Source organism: Aquarana catesbeiana, linkage group LG01, assembly GCF_042186555.1.
Source record: "Aquarana catesbeiana isolate 2022-GZ linkage group LG01, ASM4218655v1, whole genome shotgun sequence".
Classification (NCBI taxonomy): Eukaryota; Metazoa; Chordata; class Amphibia; order Anura; family Ranidae; genus Aquarana; species Aquarana catesbeiana.
Window position 1 is genome coordinate 558,722,019 of NC_133324.1, and position 18,061 is coordinate 558,740,079.

The 18,061-nt window shown below is 41.6% G+C and overlaps 1 protein-coding gene across 1 annotated transcript in view; it reads left to right on the forward strand.

Annotated features, from left to right (window-relative positions):
- The window catches only part of RAB8A (RAB8A, member RAS oncogene family), a 95,396-nt gene extending 77,694 nt beyond the window's left edge, over positions 1-17,702 (forward strand). The window contains exons 7-8 of the mRNA XM_073596236.1: positions 7,397-7,447; positions 13,002-17,702. Coding sequence (XP_073452337.1) covers positions 7,397-7,447; positions 13,002-13,094 — 144 coding nt within the window. The 3' untranslated portion in view covers positions 13,095-17,702. The remainder of the gene's footprint in view (positions 1-7,396; positions 7,448-13,001) is intronic.
- Positions 17,703-18,061: the final 359 nt, after the last annotated feature.

Sequence of the window (18,061 nt, forward strand, 5' to 3'; positions counted from 1 at the left end):
GGGCCTTCTGATCGACCGGGACACCTGGTCGCCAATCCGCCGCCTCCGGCGGTTACTGACAGTCTGGAACTAAGCCATGAGCGGCTTCGTTCCAGCCTCCTAATCGTAAACGCGGAAGCGATGTCATGACGTCACTTCCCGTTTTACTTGGCTGCCAATGGCGCCGGTTTTAACAAAAAATATACAGTATTCAGAATCGCCGAAAACGGCGATCTGAATACTGTGAAGTGCAAAGGAGCTATTGGGGGGTCTTTTAGACCCCGATCCCTCCATAAAGAGTACCTGTCATCACCTATTACTGTCACAAGGGATGTTTACATTCCTTGTGACAGCAATAAAAGTGATCAAAATTTTTTAATTTTTTTTTAACACAATTTATAAATATAAAATAAATAAGAAAAAAAACTTTTTTTTTTTTTTTTCTTAAAGCATCCCCGCGAGCTTGCGCAGCAAAGAAAGCGTATACGGAAGTCACGCATATGTAAACAGTGTTCAAATCACACATGTGGGGTATCGCTGCGATCATCAGAGCGAGAGCAATAATTCTAGCACTAGATCTCCTCTGTAACTAACCTGGTAACCGTAAAAAAAATTTAAAGCGTTTGCCTATGGGGATTTTTAGGTACCGTAGTTTGTCGTCATTCCACGAGTGCGTGCAATTATAAAGCATGACATGTTTGGTATCTATTTACTCGGCGTAACATCATCTTTCACATTATACAACAAATTGGGCTAACTTTACTGTTTGTTTTTTTAAAAATTCATGAAAGTGTCCCTTTTCCCAAAAAGTTGCGTTTAAAACACCGCTGCACAAATACCGTGTGATAAAAAATATTGCAACAATCACCATTTTATTCTCTAGATTCCCTGCTAATATATATATATATATATATATATATATATATACTTGCATAAAAATAATGACATTGACTAATTTATTAATGATTACATAGCCACAATAATATAGCTTTTCTATGAGCTTGGAGTTCTGCTTAAAATTTATTTGATTACATGAAGTCTCCACTAGGGAGCACTGATAGACAATTTAAAGTTTTGCATGAGCATTCTCTGTGATTACTTTAAGCTCCTGAAATTCCAGCTATGTACAGATTTGCTGCAGCTACAAATGCACTTGATTAGATGACGTGTTTGCTTCTTTTTGCACATTGTACTATCTGCTTACACTGACTGTTAATTAGCAGGCATCCAAAATGGATAACATGGTTGAAAAAAAAGAATGTCTAGTCACTCTATAAAGTAAATCTTGTGGGCATCGTTCTTATTAACATTGCATATGTCATTGGACCATCTCGGTGAAAACCTAAGGCCTTGTATACATAACATTTTAAAGGAGACAATCCACCCGAAAGTTTTATCTGTTATGGGGGGGTGGGGGGAGTAGTATGATTGCTTCAGTCACTCCTTTAGGATATTCTTATTAGATACTCCACCAACAAGTGAGTGGTTCTCTTCCTATTTTTGGTGTTAACACTTCACCTATTACTTTTTTTTATTATACAAAATTTATGTGTGTGTGTGTCCATATGTATGTGTGTGTATATGTATGTGTATATATATATACACACAGTGTATGTATGTATGTATGTATGTGTGTGTGTATGTGTATATATATATATATATATATATATATATATATATATATATATATATATAATTTATTTAGTGTGTGTGTGTATGTACAGTTGCAATAAAAAGTATGTGAACCCTTTTGGAATGATATGGATTTCTGCACAAATTGGTCATAAAATGTGATCTGATCTTCATCTTAAGTCACAACAATAAACAATAACAGTCTGCTTAAACTAATAACACACAAATAATTAAATGTTACCTTGTTTTTATTGAACACACCATGTAAACATTCACAGTGCAGGTGGAAAAGTATGTGAACCCTTGGATTTAATAACTGGTTGAACCTCCTTTGGCAGCAATAACTTCAACCAAACGTTTCCTGTAGTCACAGATCAGACGTGCATAACGGCCAGGGGTAATTCTTGACCATTCCTCTTTACAGAACTGTTTCAGTTCAGCAATATTCTTGGGATGTCTGGTGTGAATCGCTTTCTTGAGGTCATGCCACAGCATCTCAATCGGGTTGAGGTCAGGACTCTGACTGGGCCACTCCAGGCTTTTTCTTCTGTTTAAGCCATTCTGTTGTTGATTTTACTTCTATGCTTTGGGTCGTTGTCCTGTTGCAACACCCATCTTCTGTTGAGCTTCAGCTGGTGGACAGATGGCCTTAAAGCGGGATTCTGACCTAATAAAAATAAAAGTCAGCAGCTACAAACACTGTAGCTGCTGACTTTAAATAAGTACTTACCTGTCCTAGGTGCCCGCGATGTCGGCCGCCCAAGGCCAACCCGTCCCTCGGCTCTCAGGTCCCAGCACTGCCATCCTAGGTAAGGGAAACAGGCAGTGGAGCCTTGCAGCTTCACTGCCAGTTTCCTACTGCGCACGCGCGAGCGGCACTTTGTGAATGGCCCCGTGGTGTTCTGGGAACACACACAGTTCCCAGAAGACAACGAGGCCGCTCACCGAGGAGCAGAAGACGCCGAGGAAGAGGCAGATTAGGAAGACTGCCTAGCAACAAGGGTTTAGGTAAGTTTAAAATTTATTTTTTCAATTTTTTTTTTTTTTTTTTTTTTTTTTTTTTCAGCATTTTTGGTGTAATTTTTTTTTTCAGGGTGGCCCTCCACTTTAAGTTCTCCTGCAAAATGTCTTGATAAACTTGGCTATTCATTTTTCCTTCGATTATACCAATCCGTCCAGGCCCTGACGCAGCTAAGCCGCCCCACCACCGTACTTCACAGTTGGGATGAGGTTTCGATGTTGGTGTGCTGTGCCTCTTTTTCTCCACATATAGTGTTGTGTGTTTCTTCCAAACAACTCAACTTTGGTTTCATCTGTCCACAGAATAATTTGCCAGTACTGCTGTGGAACATCCAGGTGCTCTTGTGCAAACTAAACGTGCAGCAATGTTTTTTTTTGGACAGCAGTGGCTTCCTTTGTGGTATCCTCCCATGAAATCCATTCTTGTTTAGTGTTTTACGTATCAGAGATTCGCTAACGGGGATGTTAGCATATGCCAGAGACTTTTGTAAGTCTTTAGCTGACACTCTAGGATTCTTCTTCACCTCATTGAGCAGTCTGTGCTGTGCTCTTGCAGTCATCTTTACAGGACACCCACTCCTAGGGAGAGTAGCAGCAGTGCTGAACTTTCTCCATTTATAGACAATTTGTCTTACCGTGGACTGATGAACAGCAAGGCTTTTGGAGATACTTTTATAACCCTTTGCAGCTTTATGAAAGTCAACAATTCTTAATCGTAGGTCTTCTGAGAGCTCTTTTGTGCAAGGCATCATTCACATCAAGCAATGCTTCTTCTGGAGCCTTCTGGCAGAATAAACAGACCATCAGTCTTTCGTATCTGAGCGGTTGTCTGCAGATAGATACTGACTGCTCTTACAACATCTAGAGAGTGTAACAACTCCTCTTCCGTAGACTGCGGAAAAAAGGACGGTAGGACCACATCTTGATTCAGATGGAATCCTGAGACCACCTTAGGTAAAAAAGTCGGGTGAGGACGCGACACCACCCTGTCTTTGTGAATAATCAAATATGGTTCTTTACAAGAAAGAGCTGCTAATTCTGATACCCTTATAGCCGAGGAAATGGCTACCAAAAAGACCTGTTTCTTTTTCAGAAGAAATAAAGAAGCATGGTGCAATGATTCAAGGGGTTGTTTTTGCAAAACAGACAAAACTAAATTCAGATCCCATGGGCACACAGGAGATTCGACTGGCGGATTCAAGCGCAGTGCCCCCTGGACAAAGGCCCGGACCAGGGAATGTGAGGCAAGTGGCCTTTGAAAGAATACTGATAAGGCCGAGATCTGGACCTTGATGGTGCTCAAAGCCAGCCTCGTTTTAATGCCCAATTGAAGAAAAGCAAGAATCCTGCTAATGGCATACTTTCTAGGATGCCACCCCCTGAATTCACACCAGGAAACATATGCCTTCCAGATTCTGTAGTAGATGAGCCTGGAGGCCGGCTTCCTAGCATTAACTAGAGTGAAAAGGACTGATTCTGAGAGCCCACGGCTTTTCAGAATGTGGGTCTCCGCAGCCTAACCATCAAATTCAGATTTCGTAAGGCAGGATGGAATATTGGACCTTGTGAGAGTACATCTGGAGACGGCAGAAGAACCCAAGGTCTTCCCACTGCCATCTTTACGATCTCTGCATACCAAGGTCATCTGGGGCAGGTCGGGGCCACCAGAATGACCGACTTTGCTTCCCCTTTGACCCTCCGAAGGAACCGCGGAAGAAGTGGAATTGGAGGAAAGGCATAGATCAGTACCGATCCCATGGAATTGTTAAGGCATCTGACCCTTGTGCTAGCAGATCCTTTGTTCTTGACACAAAGCTGTCCAGTTTGTTTGTTGAATCTGGACGCAAACAGGTCTACATCAGGGTACCCCAATTTTGACATATGGTCTGAAATATGTCGGGGTGTAGAGACCATTCTCCTGGACACAGCTGCTGGCGGCTTAGAAAATCCGCCTGCCAATTTTCTACCCCTGGCATAAAGACCGCAGACAGGCAAGGAATATGCCTTTTTGCCCAGAAAAAAATGTAATACTCCTCCTTTTGGGCATCCAGGCTCCTGGTGCCTCCTTGGTGATTGATACAAGTCACAGCCGTGGCATTGTCGGACTGTATCCGGACAGGATGACCCTGTAGTCTGAAAATCCAGACCTTGAGGGATAGATGAATTGCCCGAATTTCCAGAATGTTGATGGGCCACAGCCTTTCGGCTCTGGACCATCTTCCCTGGGTGGAAGCTTCTTCCAGGACTGCTCCCCAGCCTATTAGGCTGGCATCTGTGGTTACGATTTTCCAAGTAACTGGGACAAAGGAGGCTCTGGCGCACCCCTGGGGATAGGCACATTGGAAGATCCAAGGCTTGAACCCTCTTGTTCCAGGCAGAGAGGATGCTGCTTTGTAAAGGCCTCGAGTGAAACTGGGCGTAAGGGACAGCCTCGAAAGAGGCGACCATTTTCCCCCATAGTCTCATACATAATCATATGGAGGAATTTCTCCTTGCTGAGACTACCTGAACCAAATCATTTATGGCCCTGGCTTTTGATCTGGGTAAGAACACTCTGCTTTGGACTGTCTATGACCATGCCCAAATACTCCAGCCTTTTTAGGGGCTGCAAGGAGGATTTCTCTAGATTGAGGACCCAGCTTAGGTACTCTAAGTGCCTTACTGTGCAGAGCACATTGTGGCTTAGGCGTGTTACGGACTGTTCTATGAGTAGCAAATTGTCCAGATAAGCTGTCACAGTTATACCCTGATTTAGATTTGCCAGGGGCGGGGCTAGAACTTTTGTGAATGCTCGAGGAGCGGTAGCAAGACCAAAAGGAAGGGCCACAAATTAAAAGTGGCACGATCCACCGCAAACCTTAGGAATCTTTGGTGAGCGGGAAATATTGGCACATGCAAAAATGCATCTTTGCTGGTAACAACGTATATATTTGTCCAGATCATCCCCAAACAGGCGTTCTCCACAAAACGGGAACCCGGTTAAATATTTTTTGGGAGAGGCTGCAAAACCTGACAGGGGTACAGACTCATCCTGTGAGGCTGCCTCCAGTTTTGCAGGGGGGATGGTATCCTGCAGGCATGTCCAGAACCCCTAGATGTAGGCAGTGAATTTCTGGTGCCTCTCTTGCCTCCCCCTGAAGCCCTCTTACGAGGAGAAATAGTCCTAAGCTGCAAAGCAGAGGTACTAGTGTAAAGTGCAATCACTGTTGTGCTAGAGTCTTACAATATAAACATTAGCTACAAACTGCACAGCCTTAAGCCTAGTAGGTGTCTTAGGTTTGCCAGGATCTGATCCACTGAGGTGCTTACTGCCCACAGCTGTGTCTCGCCGCTTACAGGAACTCTGGCGCCTTGGGCTTTAAAAAAAAAACGGGCGCTTTGCACCTGCTCACTGGTGCGCCGTGCACGCCGCCGCATTCATGCCCCCCTCCTTCCTCACTGATCCTGCCGTAAAAGCGCGCCCCCTACGCGTGCGTGCGTAGGACCAACATGGCGGTGGCTGAGGCGAGGGGGGAGAAAGGAGACCCCTTGAGGACTGCGTGGGATCCTCCCCTTTCAGTTTATGTGGCAGAGCCTGCAACGGAGGAGTTGAGCGGCTTCACAGACTAGCTTCACTGAGCGTGTAACCTGGAAGGCATGTAAGTATACACCAGGTATGTCTTACTCCCTCTAGTGGCGGAATCCAGGTAAGACATACAACTACTCAGAAGATAATCCATAATGTGTAAACTTTAGGATTGTCTTCACTTACCTTATCCTCCCCACAGGAACTGCTGAGAACAGAAAGATTCCAGCCTTCACCCATCACGGCGGGTAACGTTGTGCCAACCTCCAGGGTTCTGGGTTCCTACTTGCAGGATCCTCTTCCATGGACTCTGCCAGAAACTTTTCATGCCACTGTTATGTTAGTACACCAAAGCCTGGATCCCAGAGCCCAGACCTTCAAGGAGAGACATCACAAGGCCCGGGTACCATCCATCTTAGGCGTTTTAGTATTGGCCCAAGGTATGGATCTGGTTGTATAGCTCCTAGGTCCTCGCAGAGACCATCAAACAGAGCTTTCTTCTTAGCACATCTTCAATATGACCAACCACCTTAGACACTGGCGAAAAAGCTGAGGTACTCTCCATATGGGGTTATGTAGGGGAGGAACTCGCCTTGTAATTAGGGTTACCAGTGTCCAATCACTTGAACGTACTATCTAACCCACTAAGTAATTACCAAGCCTCTGTGCCCTGTGATGTATGAACAAGAAATATATAATTGTACATACCTGATGGCTTCAGAACTCAAGTCCTGAAGTCTGTCCAAGTTCAAGAGAGCAGTAAGAAATGATTAGATGTGTTCTCTCCTGCAGCTAAAGAAAACTCAAATTACTAGCAACCAATCCCCCCGCTTTAACTTGAAAAAGGCCCACTCTTTGTTCAAACCAGTTGTGCTTCCTGTCTTGTGTGAATGAGGTTGGACAGTGTGGGAAGGGGGGAGTGCTGGGATGTTATGAAAGGGGACAGACCTGCCGCGCCTCCCATTTTGTGCCCTTATTTGAAGGGGGTGGCAGCAGGGAGAGGACACTCAGGCAACTATTTAGTTTTGGCTACGGTCCGGATAGGACTGTTACTGGGTACAGATCCGGACTGCAGTCCACCATTTAGTGATGCCTGACCTACAGTTGAGTATTAGTATTTTTTTATATTTCCCTTTCTTTTTGGGAAACATGAGAGATATACACATGCTTTAATACCCAATAATAATCATTCTTTTATAGGCTTTTTTTACGTTGGCACGAGACATCAAATCAAAAATGGACAAAAAAATGGTAAGCAAAATTTTTGTTTTCCAAATCACTTTTAACTGCTCGAGTACTAGCCTGTAATACCCTTTCATTACCAGGTCATTTTGAATGCTGTGATACTTTGACAATTATTCAGTCATGCAACTCTGTTCTCAAAAGAATTTTATATTGCTGTTTTGAGACCGAGCTTTTTTGCTGCTGTTAATAGCTTTTAGTTAATCTTCCCTATGTACCAATATAGCAGTAATGTTCCTCTATTGCAGCAATAATAAAGCTGTCCCTATGTTCTGGAGCAGGCATCACCTCAGCAGTTTCTTGAATAGAAAACTCCTCCATGGCTTCCTGTAATCTGTTCCAAGCAAATTGCAGGACAGCAGTGCTGTTAGTAGCGTGAGAAAGCTCTGCAGCCCCTGATGTAATTTTAAAGGGCAACTCCACTGTCACGGGGAAAAAAAGTTAGCAAATGAAAAAAAAAATATTAAAGCATATACAATATGACACAAGACCTATTGTAATTGAATGTTCTTAAAAAATTACCTTTCCTTTTTCAATCTGCAGCACTGTAATTTTCTATAAAATGCAATCTGGCTACCTGGAGGTGTTCTGTTCACAGATCGTGTACAGAACATCTCCCAGATATGTCATTCCCTGCTTGCGTGATTGGCTTACTGATTTTCCTAGAAGTCTGCTCTAAGATGCAAATAAGATTTTGGCACCCCCTGCAATAAAAATTTCATTTTTGGAGATACTGTCAAAGGGAAATCACGTCTAAAGGGAAGCATACCCTTGTCAATTTCCTCATTGGAACCCTGCAGATGCAGCAGCCAACTGATAATTATAAAACCACTCCCATACAAATTCACTCAGCACATTCCTTCAGAATAACAAAAGGTAGGAATCTGCAACAAAGTTTGTTAAAATCTCTGCAGTGTACATCACCCAGAGGGGAATGTGTTTGTTGTTTTTTTTTTTTTCCCCTCAACAAAAGGAGTTACTTCAGAGCAAAGTTGTTTAACCACTTGCCTACCAGACACTTACACCCCCTCCTCCCATTTTTCAGCTTTCAGCGCTGTCGCACTTTGACAATTGCTCGGTCCTGCTACACTGTATCCAAACACATTTTTTATTATTTTCTTCACACAAATAGCTTTCTTTTGGTGGCATTTAATCACTGCTGGGTTTTTTATTTTTTACAAAAAAGACCAAAAATTTTTGGAAAAAAATGTTTTTGACTGTTTTTTTTTTTTTTTTTCTGTCAGTAAATTTTGTAACCAAGTAATTTTTTGCCTTCACTGATGTGCACTGATGGGGCAGCACTGTTGGGCACTGATAGGCTGAACTGGTGGGCATTGATGAGGTGGCACGGATAGGCGGCACTGATGGGTACTGATAGGTGACACTGATGGACATTGATAGCAGTGATGGGCATTGATGGGCAGCACTGATAGGCGGCACTGATTGCCAGCACTGACTGGCATCGCTAATGGGCACTGATTGGTGGCACTTGTGGGCAGTGGTGGGCACTGTATGCTGGTATTGGTGGGCACTGATTTGTGACACTATATTTCTTTATTTTAATCAGGGCACTGATGATCAGTGCCCTGATTACATCCCTAAATGTCCCCCTGCGTGGAGATGCCGCTGATCGGCTCTCCTCACCACACACTCTGTGAGGCGAGGAGAGCCGATTACCGGCACTTCCTTGTTTACATGTGACTGGCTGTGATTGGACACAAGCCAATCACATGGTTAAAGAACCGCGGACGTGGCTCTTTACAGAGATTGGGGTTGCGCTGCGTGAGAGCGGCCATTCTGGGACGCCGTCTTATGACGTCATCCCAGAACAAGAGCCGCTCCGCCGTCATTTGACGGTGGGCGGGCGGCAAGCAGTTAAAGAAACAGCCTCATGGTCTCCACCTCTCCAACATCTGAGTTCCATCAACCACTGAAGTACTTTGCGCTTTTAAGATTAACAGTTTTGGGGCACATTCAACAGCTGCTGCATCTGCATACACTTCTATGGGCTGCCTGCTCAGAGCCCTGAAGTGACCAAATTGCAATAACAGTGGGAGGGTCTTAAAGGTGCATTGCTAAATATCAGGATGATTTTACCGTGAGACTCTGTGCACATGTGCTTGTTCTGGGAAGAAATGCACAAAGGTATGTTTCTGCTTGCGTTCTTGGAACACACAGGTTGTGCCTTGTTAATTGCACCCCAAATCCGGAAGCAAACGCACATTTTGTCACACACAACTCATGGCAAATGCAACAAAATGCACAGTATAAAAAAAAAAGTGCAAACTGGAACGTGGCAAAATGCTACATGGCCACATTTGTCACTCATAGGGTAGCCCAATAAAAGCAATAGGCTTCCCTATGCTTGTTGCAGGAAAAACAGGCCGAAAAAGTGTACTCTTGCTACGCTAGGTGTGAATGGGGCCTTAACGTTTAAATTGGAGTGTTTTACACCCTCCCTGACATGGAGCTGGATTGCAAGAACAATGAAAGCTGAGTGTCTCCGCCCACTTCCTCCCATGTACTTGTATAAAGCTGGCCGTTTTCACTTTGAACTTGATTTTCACCAAGGTGCTAGCCCCTGTTCTTTTCTTGCTTTTCTCCCAGGACATCTTTGTAGTGGGATATCTGAATGATGAGACGGTTCTCTCTTCATTGTTCAGAATATCTGGGCCTAAACTTTATAAGGCCCAGTCTAAAATTTTGGTCCCCCAGGACAAGCTCCAGACCTGCCTGGATCCTGCAGTCCAGCAGCAACCAACCTTTCGCTTTTGCATGGGGGTTCTGGGCTTAATGGCGGTCTTCTTTAAGACTGTTATGTATGTCCAATTTTACTAAAGACCTTTGCAACTCGATAGTCTGGCTGTGTGGGGCAGAAGGGCTTAGTTCCTTGACGGTTACATAGACTTGACTCGCCAAACCAGGCTTGCCCTGGGGTGGTGGGTCACAAGTCCAGCGCTGGAGTTGGGAGCATCCGTTCTCCCTTTTGGTCTAGATCTAGAAGGTTCTCCTAATGGATGCCAGCCTGTTGTTCTGTAGAGCGCTGGATACCCTCCCAGTACAAGAAACTTGGTCACTGGCGGAAGCTTGTCTCCCAGTCAATATTCTGGAGCTTAGAGTAATTTGTTTGTCCTTGCAATGCTTGCCTTTTTGACTGCAAGGTCATTCAATCCGTATTCGATTGGACAATGCTGACAGTGGCGTACGTTAACCAACCAGATTCTCTCTTGGGAGTAACTTCATGTTCCTGGCTTGTCTGCTGTTTATATTCCAGGTGTGAACTGTTTTTAGGCCAACTTCCTCAGTCCACATTTGGAATCCCAAGTGTTTAAGATGTATCTTAGGTGGGGAACTCTGAGTATAGACCTACTGGCAGAAAATTGATCAAGTTCGTCTCCCAAGTCCAGGGATCCTCTAGCCATCACAGTGGATGCTCTGATGGCTGAGTTGGATCAGTTCAACCTGATCTACGCCTTACCTCCTTTACAATTGCTTCCTCGTTTAATCTGTAGGATCGAGATGGGAGGGCTTTCTGGTGTTTCTCATTGAATCAACCTGGCCCAGGAGGACATGGGACCTTGGAAGACTTCAGGCAGACTCTGTGGCTCTTTACATATTGTCCTAGGGACTGATTGCTGGCCTGCTTCTCAGTCACTGGCTTTAATGGCTTGGCTGCTGAAGCCCAGATTCTAAGGCACAGGGGCTGTCTGCTTGGTTATACCTACACTCATGAAAGCTAGGAAATTGACTCTCTGCAAAGTTTTTACCCTTGTACCCGGACGGTATATTTCTCTTGGTGCAAGCCCAGGAAATTTCATCCTCTAAAGTACTCCTTGGGATGAATCCCGTCTTTGGTGTTTTGGCCATGTGTAGCATCAGGGGTCAATCTTATCCTTAGCAGTTCCTTTTCGGAGACCATTTGCCTATCACTCCTCAGTAAAGGCCTTTGTGCAGAGTGTCGCTCACATTTGTTGCCCAGTGACTCCCTGAGATCTTGGCTTGGTTCTGTTGGTTATTCAAAAACTACCCTTTGTATCTATACATACATACATACATACATACATACATATATATATATATATACACTCTGTCCACCCTTACTTGCAAGCTTGCATACATGTTGCCATCACTTCTGGGTGCAGAGCATACTTCACTAGGCCAGTTTCCTAAGAAGTGATTCTTGGGCTTTTCAACATCAGACAGTTGTTTCAAATATTAATAGGACTGCCACCTTGTCTGTTCTTAACATGTTTGTTAAAGTGGTATTAAACTGAAGGGCAAATATTTTATTCTATTGCAGCTTACCAGTTCTTAGATGTTAGTTTTCTTATTTAGGCTAACAGAACAAGCAATCCTGCAAATGTAGCAGTTATAGTATTGCGATAAACCATACACCACTGACTGGTGCTTAAAATGATCAACTTTCATTTACTTACGTAAATCCTTTGTCCCAAAAGGAAAAAAATGTTGCTGTAACTGCTTATGAAGTGTTAGATAGAGTTTGGCTTCACTTTGTTAGAGTAGCAAAATCTGCTAGTACATCCAACACCCCTGTCTCCCCCAGATTAACAATACTGCTGTCCATAGGTGTCTCTGTTGTGCCTTCATCCAGACTGGGGGCACTTTAATACAGGAAGTGTGTTACTGGCCAGTTCACCAGGTGAAAACTGAGGGGGGGAAAAAAAGGAAACTAATGCAACCACCACATCTAATGATTGGAAAGCTGCAATATAATACATTTTTTGGTTTTTAGTTTAATACCGCTGTAAGTTTGTTTTTGTTTTTTGTTTTTTTACCAGGTAGACATCTAACCCTCAGTTGATGTCAGCTCCAATGATGAGGTTCTTCAGGATGTTGTGTAGAATCTATTGAGCCCCCTCGGTTTACCTGTTGGTTATCATGGGCCTCTTAGTCTGTCTAAAATTCTAATTTATTTTTATCTTTTTAAATATATACTATATGGCAGTGATCAGCAACTTCTAATGGGACTGCGATAGTGCAGTGGGCAATCTGACACTGATGCGGGGGGGATTGAGTAACTATCACTGACATCACCAGTGACACTAATTCAGTGATCAGTGCTAATAATAATTAGTGTCACTGTACTAATGACACTGACTGGGACACTGGGGAGGGGTTAACCTTTAGGGGCAATCAAGAGGTTAACTGTGTGCCTAACAATATTTAGTGTGTGTACTGTGTGGTGTTTTACTAAGCAATGTGCCAGTTTTTACTCCCGGCTTTTCAGGGAGGAAAAAAAGGCACTTTGCTGCTGTCGGAGAGCTATGTGTTGTTTCTATTATTTGTTCAGCTGATCAGTGGGTTCTGGCCATGAATCAAAGGCCGGGACCCGCTGTTTGGCTTGTGCTGTAGTGAATGACAGCACAGCCTGGGTGGACAAATCACTTGTATTTACATGATTCTGCACAGCTGAGCTGCCCTGTACCAGTAAAGCTACAAGAGGTGGTTGGCAAGTGGTTAACAAAGCACATGATTTTAAATAAGGGGACTACTGGAAAGATTGTGATGAGTCTAAGTCTAACACCTTTATATTTTTTTCCAGGAGGGAAACAGTTCCCAGGGCAGTAATCAAGGAGTGAAAATAACCCCAGAACAACAGAAGAAGAGCAGTTTCTTTCGATGTGTTCTTCTGTGAGGGACCTTGCCTTAATGGAGTTTCTTGCTCCATCAAACTGGACTGTGCCTGTATTTGAATTCCTGTTATCACAGACCTAGAACCTTAAAGCACCAGCTCTGCCAAACCTTGGCTACCTGAATGAGAGTGATGAGCTCTGCTTTACTAAGCAGTTCTGGAATATGTTCTAAGTTTGTACATTTCTTCATTATTTTCCTTTTTTGAGATGAAAACCAGCGTTTTTTATTTTAATTCCAGGCCTGTTGTCTGTAAATCCAAGCATTCATATAGAGCCATATTTCCTTTTTTTTAACTAACCTCTAAATGTAATTGCTTTATATTTGGGTACATGCATATGATCTTTACACGCACAAATACAAAGGTGTGTGTTATCTACCCATACATGCACATATGTGTATGTAGAAATGTGCACCTTTTACATTGTATTTCAAAACTAGTCTTCCTTGTCCATATCTGATCGTAGAACCAAAAGTTATTTTTTGCTTTAATTTAAGGAGATCTAGACTTTTGTGTAAATAATTTAAAGAAATAATGCACATAAATAAGACCCATTTAGTTGTGTCTCAAGTGTATCCCTCTTTTAATGTAAATTGGCATTTGTACAGGGATAAGTCATATGGTTTGTCATGTTTTCTTATCTTTCGATTTGAAATATGACCTGTTAAGTTGACTTTCATAAAAGCTTTTACGTCCAGAAAATAAGAGTAATGGTCATTTTCATAATCTTGACTTTTACTTGAAAGTTCCAAGCAAGCAGTGTAAAAGCTATAGCTAATGAGAGGGTCAAAGATCTCTATAAATGTTTTTTTGCCATATACTGTGACTAGGACGATTACTTCCCCAAATTTTAGATGTCTTAAAGAGTACTAACAGATGTTTGAAGTTTACAGAGCTTATTTACAGACTGGCAATATCAGAATCTGACATTTATGTGCATTCATTTGTAATATGACTAACTATAAATAACCCAGAACAAAATGTTAAAATTGCTGCAGGTCCTTTCCTTGTAATCTCTCTATGGCTATGACGCACAAAGAAGGCTGCGAGGAATAGATATCCTTTGTTATAGAATATTTCCAACCTTCTGATCAATATGGTATTGGAAGGAGAAAAGGCAATGAAAAAAGTGGGTTTGCAAATTGTATGCATTACAAATCATGTTCATTCAGACATTGAAGTACTTCCTCTTTTTTTTTTTTCCCCCATTTCAACGATCGACAACTGTAAAGTGATCTTCAGTTACTTCTGACCTTTTTTGTAAAGACACAGCATTTTACAGTAAATGCAAACCTTTCTCTCTAGGGGAAAATGCATACGTCAGAAGCATTTTCTAGTGTAAGCAGACCTAATACAGGTGTGTACAGTGATTATTTTATTGCCCTTGCTTTCATCTCCTAGTGGTTAGAGAGGCAGATAGGAACTTAAATGCACAGCTAAATTATATATATATGCACTTCCAGAAAAAAAAGTTGGACTTGAGTTATATTTTAAAGCTCCAAAAACTGTTTTAGTTTTGGATAGAGTAAAGAAAAATGTAATCTGTCAGGTTTTTACTGACATTCTGGGGATCGGTTAGGGAGATTTACCCTAATTTCCAGAAAGGAAGCGAGGAAAAATCTGCAACGGACAGAGAACAAAATCATTTGACACAATTTCAATATATTTTTTTTTTTCATGTTTCTATGGAAGTGTTTTATTTCTGCTGGTGTTGCTGATGGAGACTTCCAGACTTCCTCCTTCCAGACTTCCTGTCTGGTAAAAACCGGACATATTAGAATTCTTCCTCCAATCTTTTAAAAACGAAGAAGTATTTGGGCTGAACTTTAGTTTGAATTGGCAAAATATTCTCTTTGAACACATAGGGGTCTTTAAATGTTTTATACAGGATTCACAAAACTTTTTTTTTTTTTTTTTTTTGGAACTGGGTTCCAATTTAAAAAAAAGTGTGAATCTGGGTAAAACATTTATAAATAGACCAACAATGGATCGTTGCAATGGATTCTTTAAAAAATTTGGATTGTTGATTCACAATTTGAGTTTTCCACTTTCAGGTGACTTATTTATTGGAATGGTTTTCCTGAAAACTGTTAAAAAGTAACCCGTTTCCTTATTTTTTAGTAAAGGTTGTACATCTTTTATGACCTAGTAAGTCATCAAAAGAGGAAAATAATCTTTAATGTATACCTTCTGTATGTAATTAAATTGGCACGGTGTATTATTTTAATTAAATGCTTGTAATATGAAACAGAAATATTAACAGCCCTAAAATATAGAGGATATGGATGTGGTCACATTTCATTTGTGGTATGGTGGTCTAATTCATTACAACTGGAGGAAGAAAATGAGAAAAAAGTGGAATTGCATTCATAACCATTCAGTCCTTTGCTCAGAAAGTCAAAACCTGACTGGTTGCTGCGGGCATTGCTCTTTTCATTTTCTACCGTTGCAGTGAATAAGCCCCAAAGCTGGAAATTAGATGATTCCTGCAGCTTTTTTTGGTGCTGTCACTAACGACTTCCATGAAAGTTGATAAACTTTAACATCATGGTCATAACATCTTTTGTCCCTTGTAACCTTCAGAAATCTGAGGTGACTACCATTCCTTCATAAAACTTCCATCTGTATAAATATTCTGTCTGTATGCGCATACTTTAGGCAGAAATTTTGCTGATGAATGTCATAAATTGCCATTTTCTACAGAGTGTTCTGTGCAATGCTCAGGAAAAATATATTTTTATTAAAAAAAAAAAAAAAAGAGAGCCCGACCTGAATCCCTAGAGTCTAGAAATATCACTTTTTTATAGCACAGTAACCTAAACCGCTCCTCCCTTATAGCAATGTTCAAATGCTTTATTTTTAGTATTTTCTTTTCTTGAATGTTTATATCCGTTCTCAATATTGATGGTTATCAAAATGTCATGGCTGCCCATGGCTCAGGTGTATAGTATGTTGCAATTACAGATTTTACCTATAATGTGTCTTGGCTGTGTATGAAACCGCTAACCACTCCAGTGATTTCACTGTGTACTTCAGGCTGTAAAGTGCTATAACTTATTTTTTGTATTCATTCCATACACCACATCTTGTATGTAAAAGGTGTTTGGTGTGCATTATACCAAATGATATGTTTGATTACCATGACCAAAGAGTGGAACTGGTGGATTTACAGCCTCTCACAAGTTTATTTTTCTTGCTTTATCTTAGTATAGGACCAATACCAATGCTAAAGGACCAGTTAATCTAAAATACATATGATGAATTGTATTTACATTTGTAGTAAAGAGGAGTGCAGCCTGTTCTATATTTTCAGGCATAGGCCACATTCACACCTGCGAATGGGCTCAACATTGTTTACATGCATGAACCCCAGCGGAGGTTCCCAGCTATCAGCTATTGGAGGCAGCCCTATTGAAAGCAATGGGAGGCTGTCAGCTCCGCAGCTAATCCAGACCACTGTATGTAAACGTTCATGAGCGATTTTGCTCATGACAGGTTTACTTTTAAATACCTGAAAGAATGAGTTCAGTTTACAAAAAAAACCCAATCTCGCTAGCCCTCTAATATAACCCAGAACCCTCCCTCCCAGGTGTTTACTTACCACTCCATGATAGCAGCAGCCTTCTCCAGTGTTTCCATTCTCATGCCCACCCTGCACAGTAAGTCCTCTTAAACTTGAAAGCCACTATACACTAGAGATGCTAGTACAAGTCCCCATTCGTGTATATGGGGAGTTACTGTACAGGTGCAGCCAGCATCTGAAAAGATTTCAGGCAAGAGGATGGCAAGCACTAATGAGGGCCACAGAGATCATGGAGAGGTTTGATAGTTATTAGTTAGATTTGATTTAAGTGAACTTTTACTTCAAGTGTCTGCTTACAGTGACATTTCATAGAACCGCTGGAAGTCTGCCAGTGATATGTCAAAAAATTCACAGTTTTATCTTTGCCATCTATCTTCAGTTCTAGAACCCTTAGGATTTTTCCATACAGCCATAAATGTTGCTAATCGCTATACCTTTAAACACACTGGGGGGAATTTACTAAAACCTGGAGCAAAGAGAATTTGAATTGGCTGTACATAGTAACCAACCAGCTTCTAGCTTCAGTTTGTTCAGTTACATTTTGAAACCTAGAGGCGGATTGGTTGCCATGCATAGCTGCTCCAGCCTTGCTCAGTTCCCCTGATTGTATTTTAGCTTTACTGGCCCTTTGATTAAACACTCCTTGCTAAAACACACTTTCTAGGTATTCCTTCTAGAGTGGCATTCACATGTGATGTGTACTTTATTCACACTGACCAAATAACCTAATTATTCCATATCTGCTTGGCAGCCTTTTTGCAGTACTAGAATCTACATGAGTCAGTCTGTTTTTTGTCTAGGTTATTGTTTGAGAACTGCATGCACCTATATTTGTCTTTCTCTTTAATTTTATTTTCACCAAATGTTTATGGCTTTCATCACAGTAACACTGCAGACTGTTGAACTATGCCAGATAGGGTAACAAGGTTCCCAGTTAGCCGTACAGCAGAATTTGCAATACATGCAGCTTGCACTTCATGTTTATTGCCTATTGTTTAATAGATAAAAATAAATATTTATAACAGTGATTTGGCTATTGAAGTTTCTTTAGTAAAAATGATGGATATGTTTTGATATTGATTACTTGTTCACAAATTAAATTTGTACAACCATATTTGTTTTGTGCTTGTTTAAATTGCAACTCTAGCCAAACTTTTGATGTGAAAAAAGCTAGAACATTTATCAAGCTTATTCAGTAAAAGACTGTAACTGGAGTTCCAAGTTAAAAGGAAACTTTCTTAATGAGAAATGTGTGAAGGCTGCATTGACGGAGCTTTTCTTTTAAACATTCTAGTTGCCTGGCTGTCATTTTGTTCCAGTGGCCTGTTAAATCGCTGACCTGGAAGTGTGCCGATCAGAATTGGCAGACTGCATATTAAAATCCTTA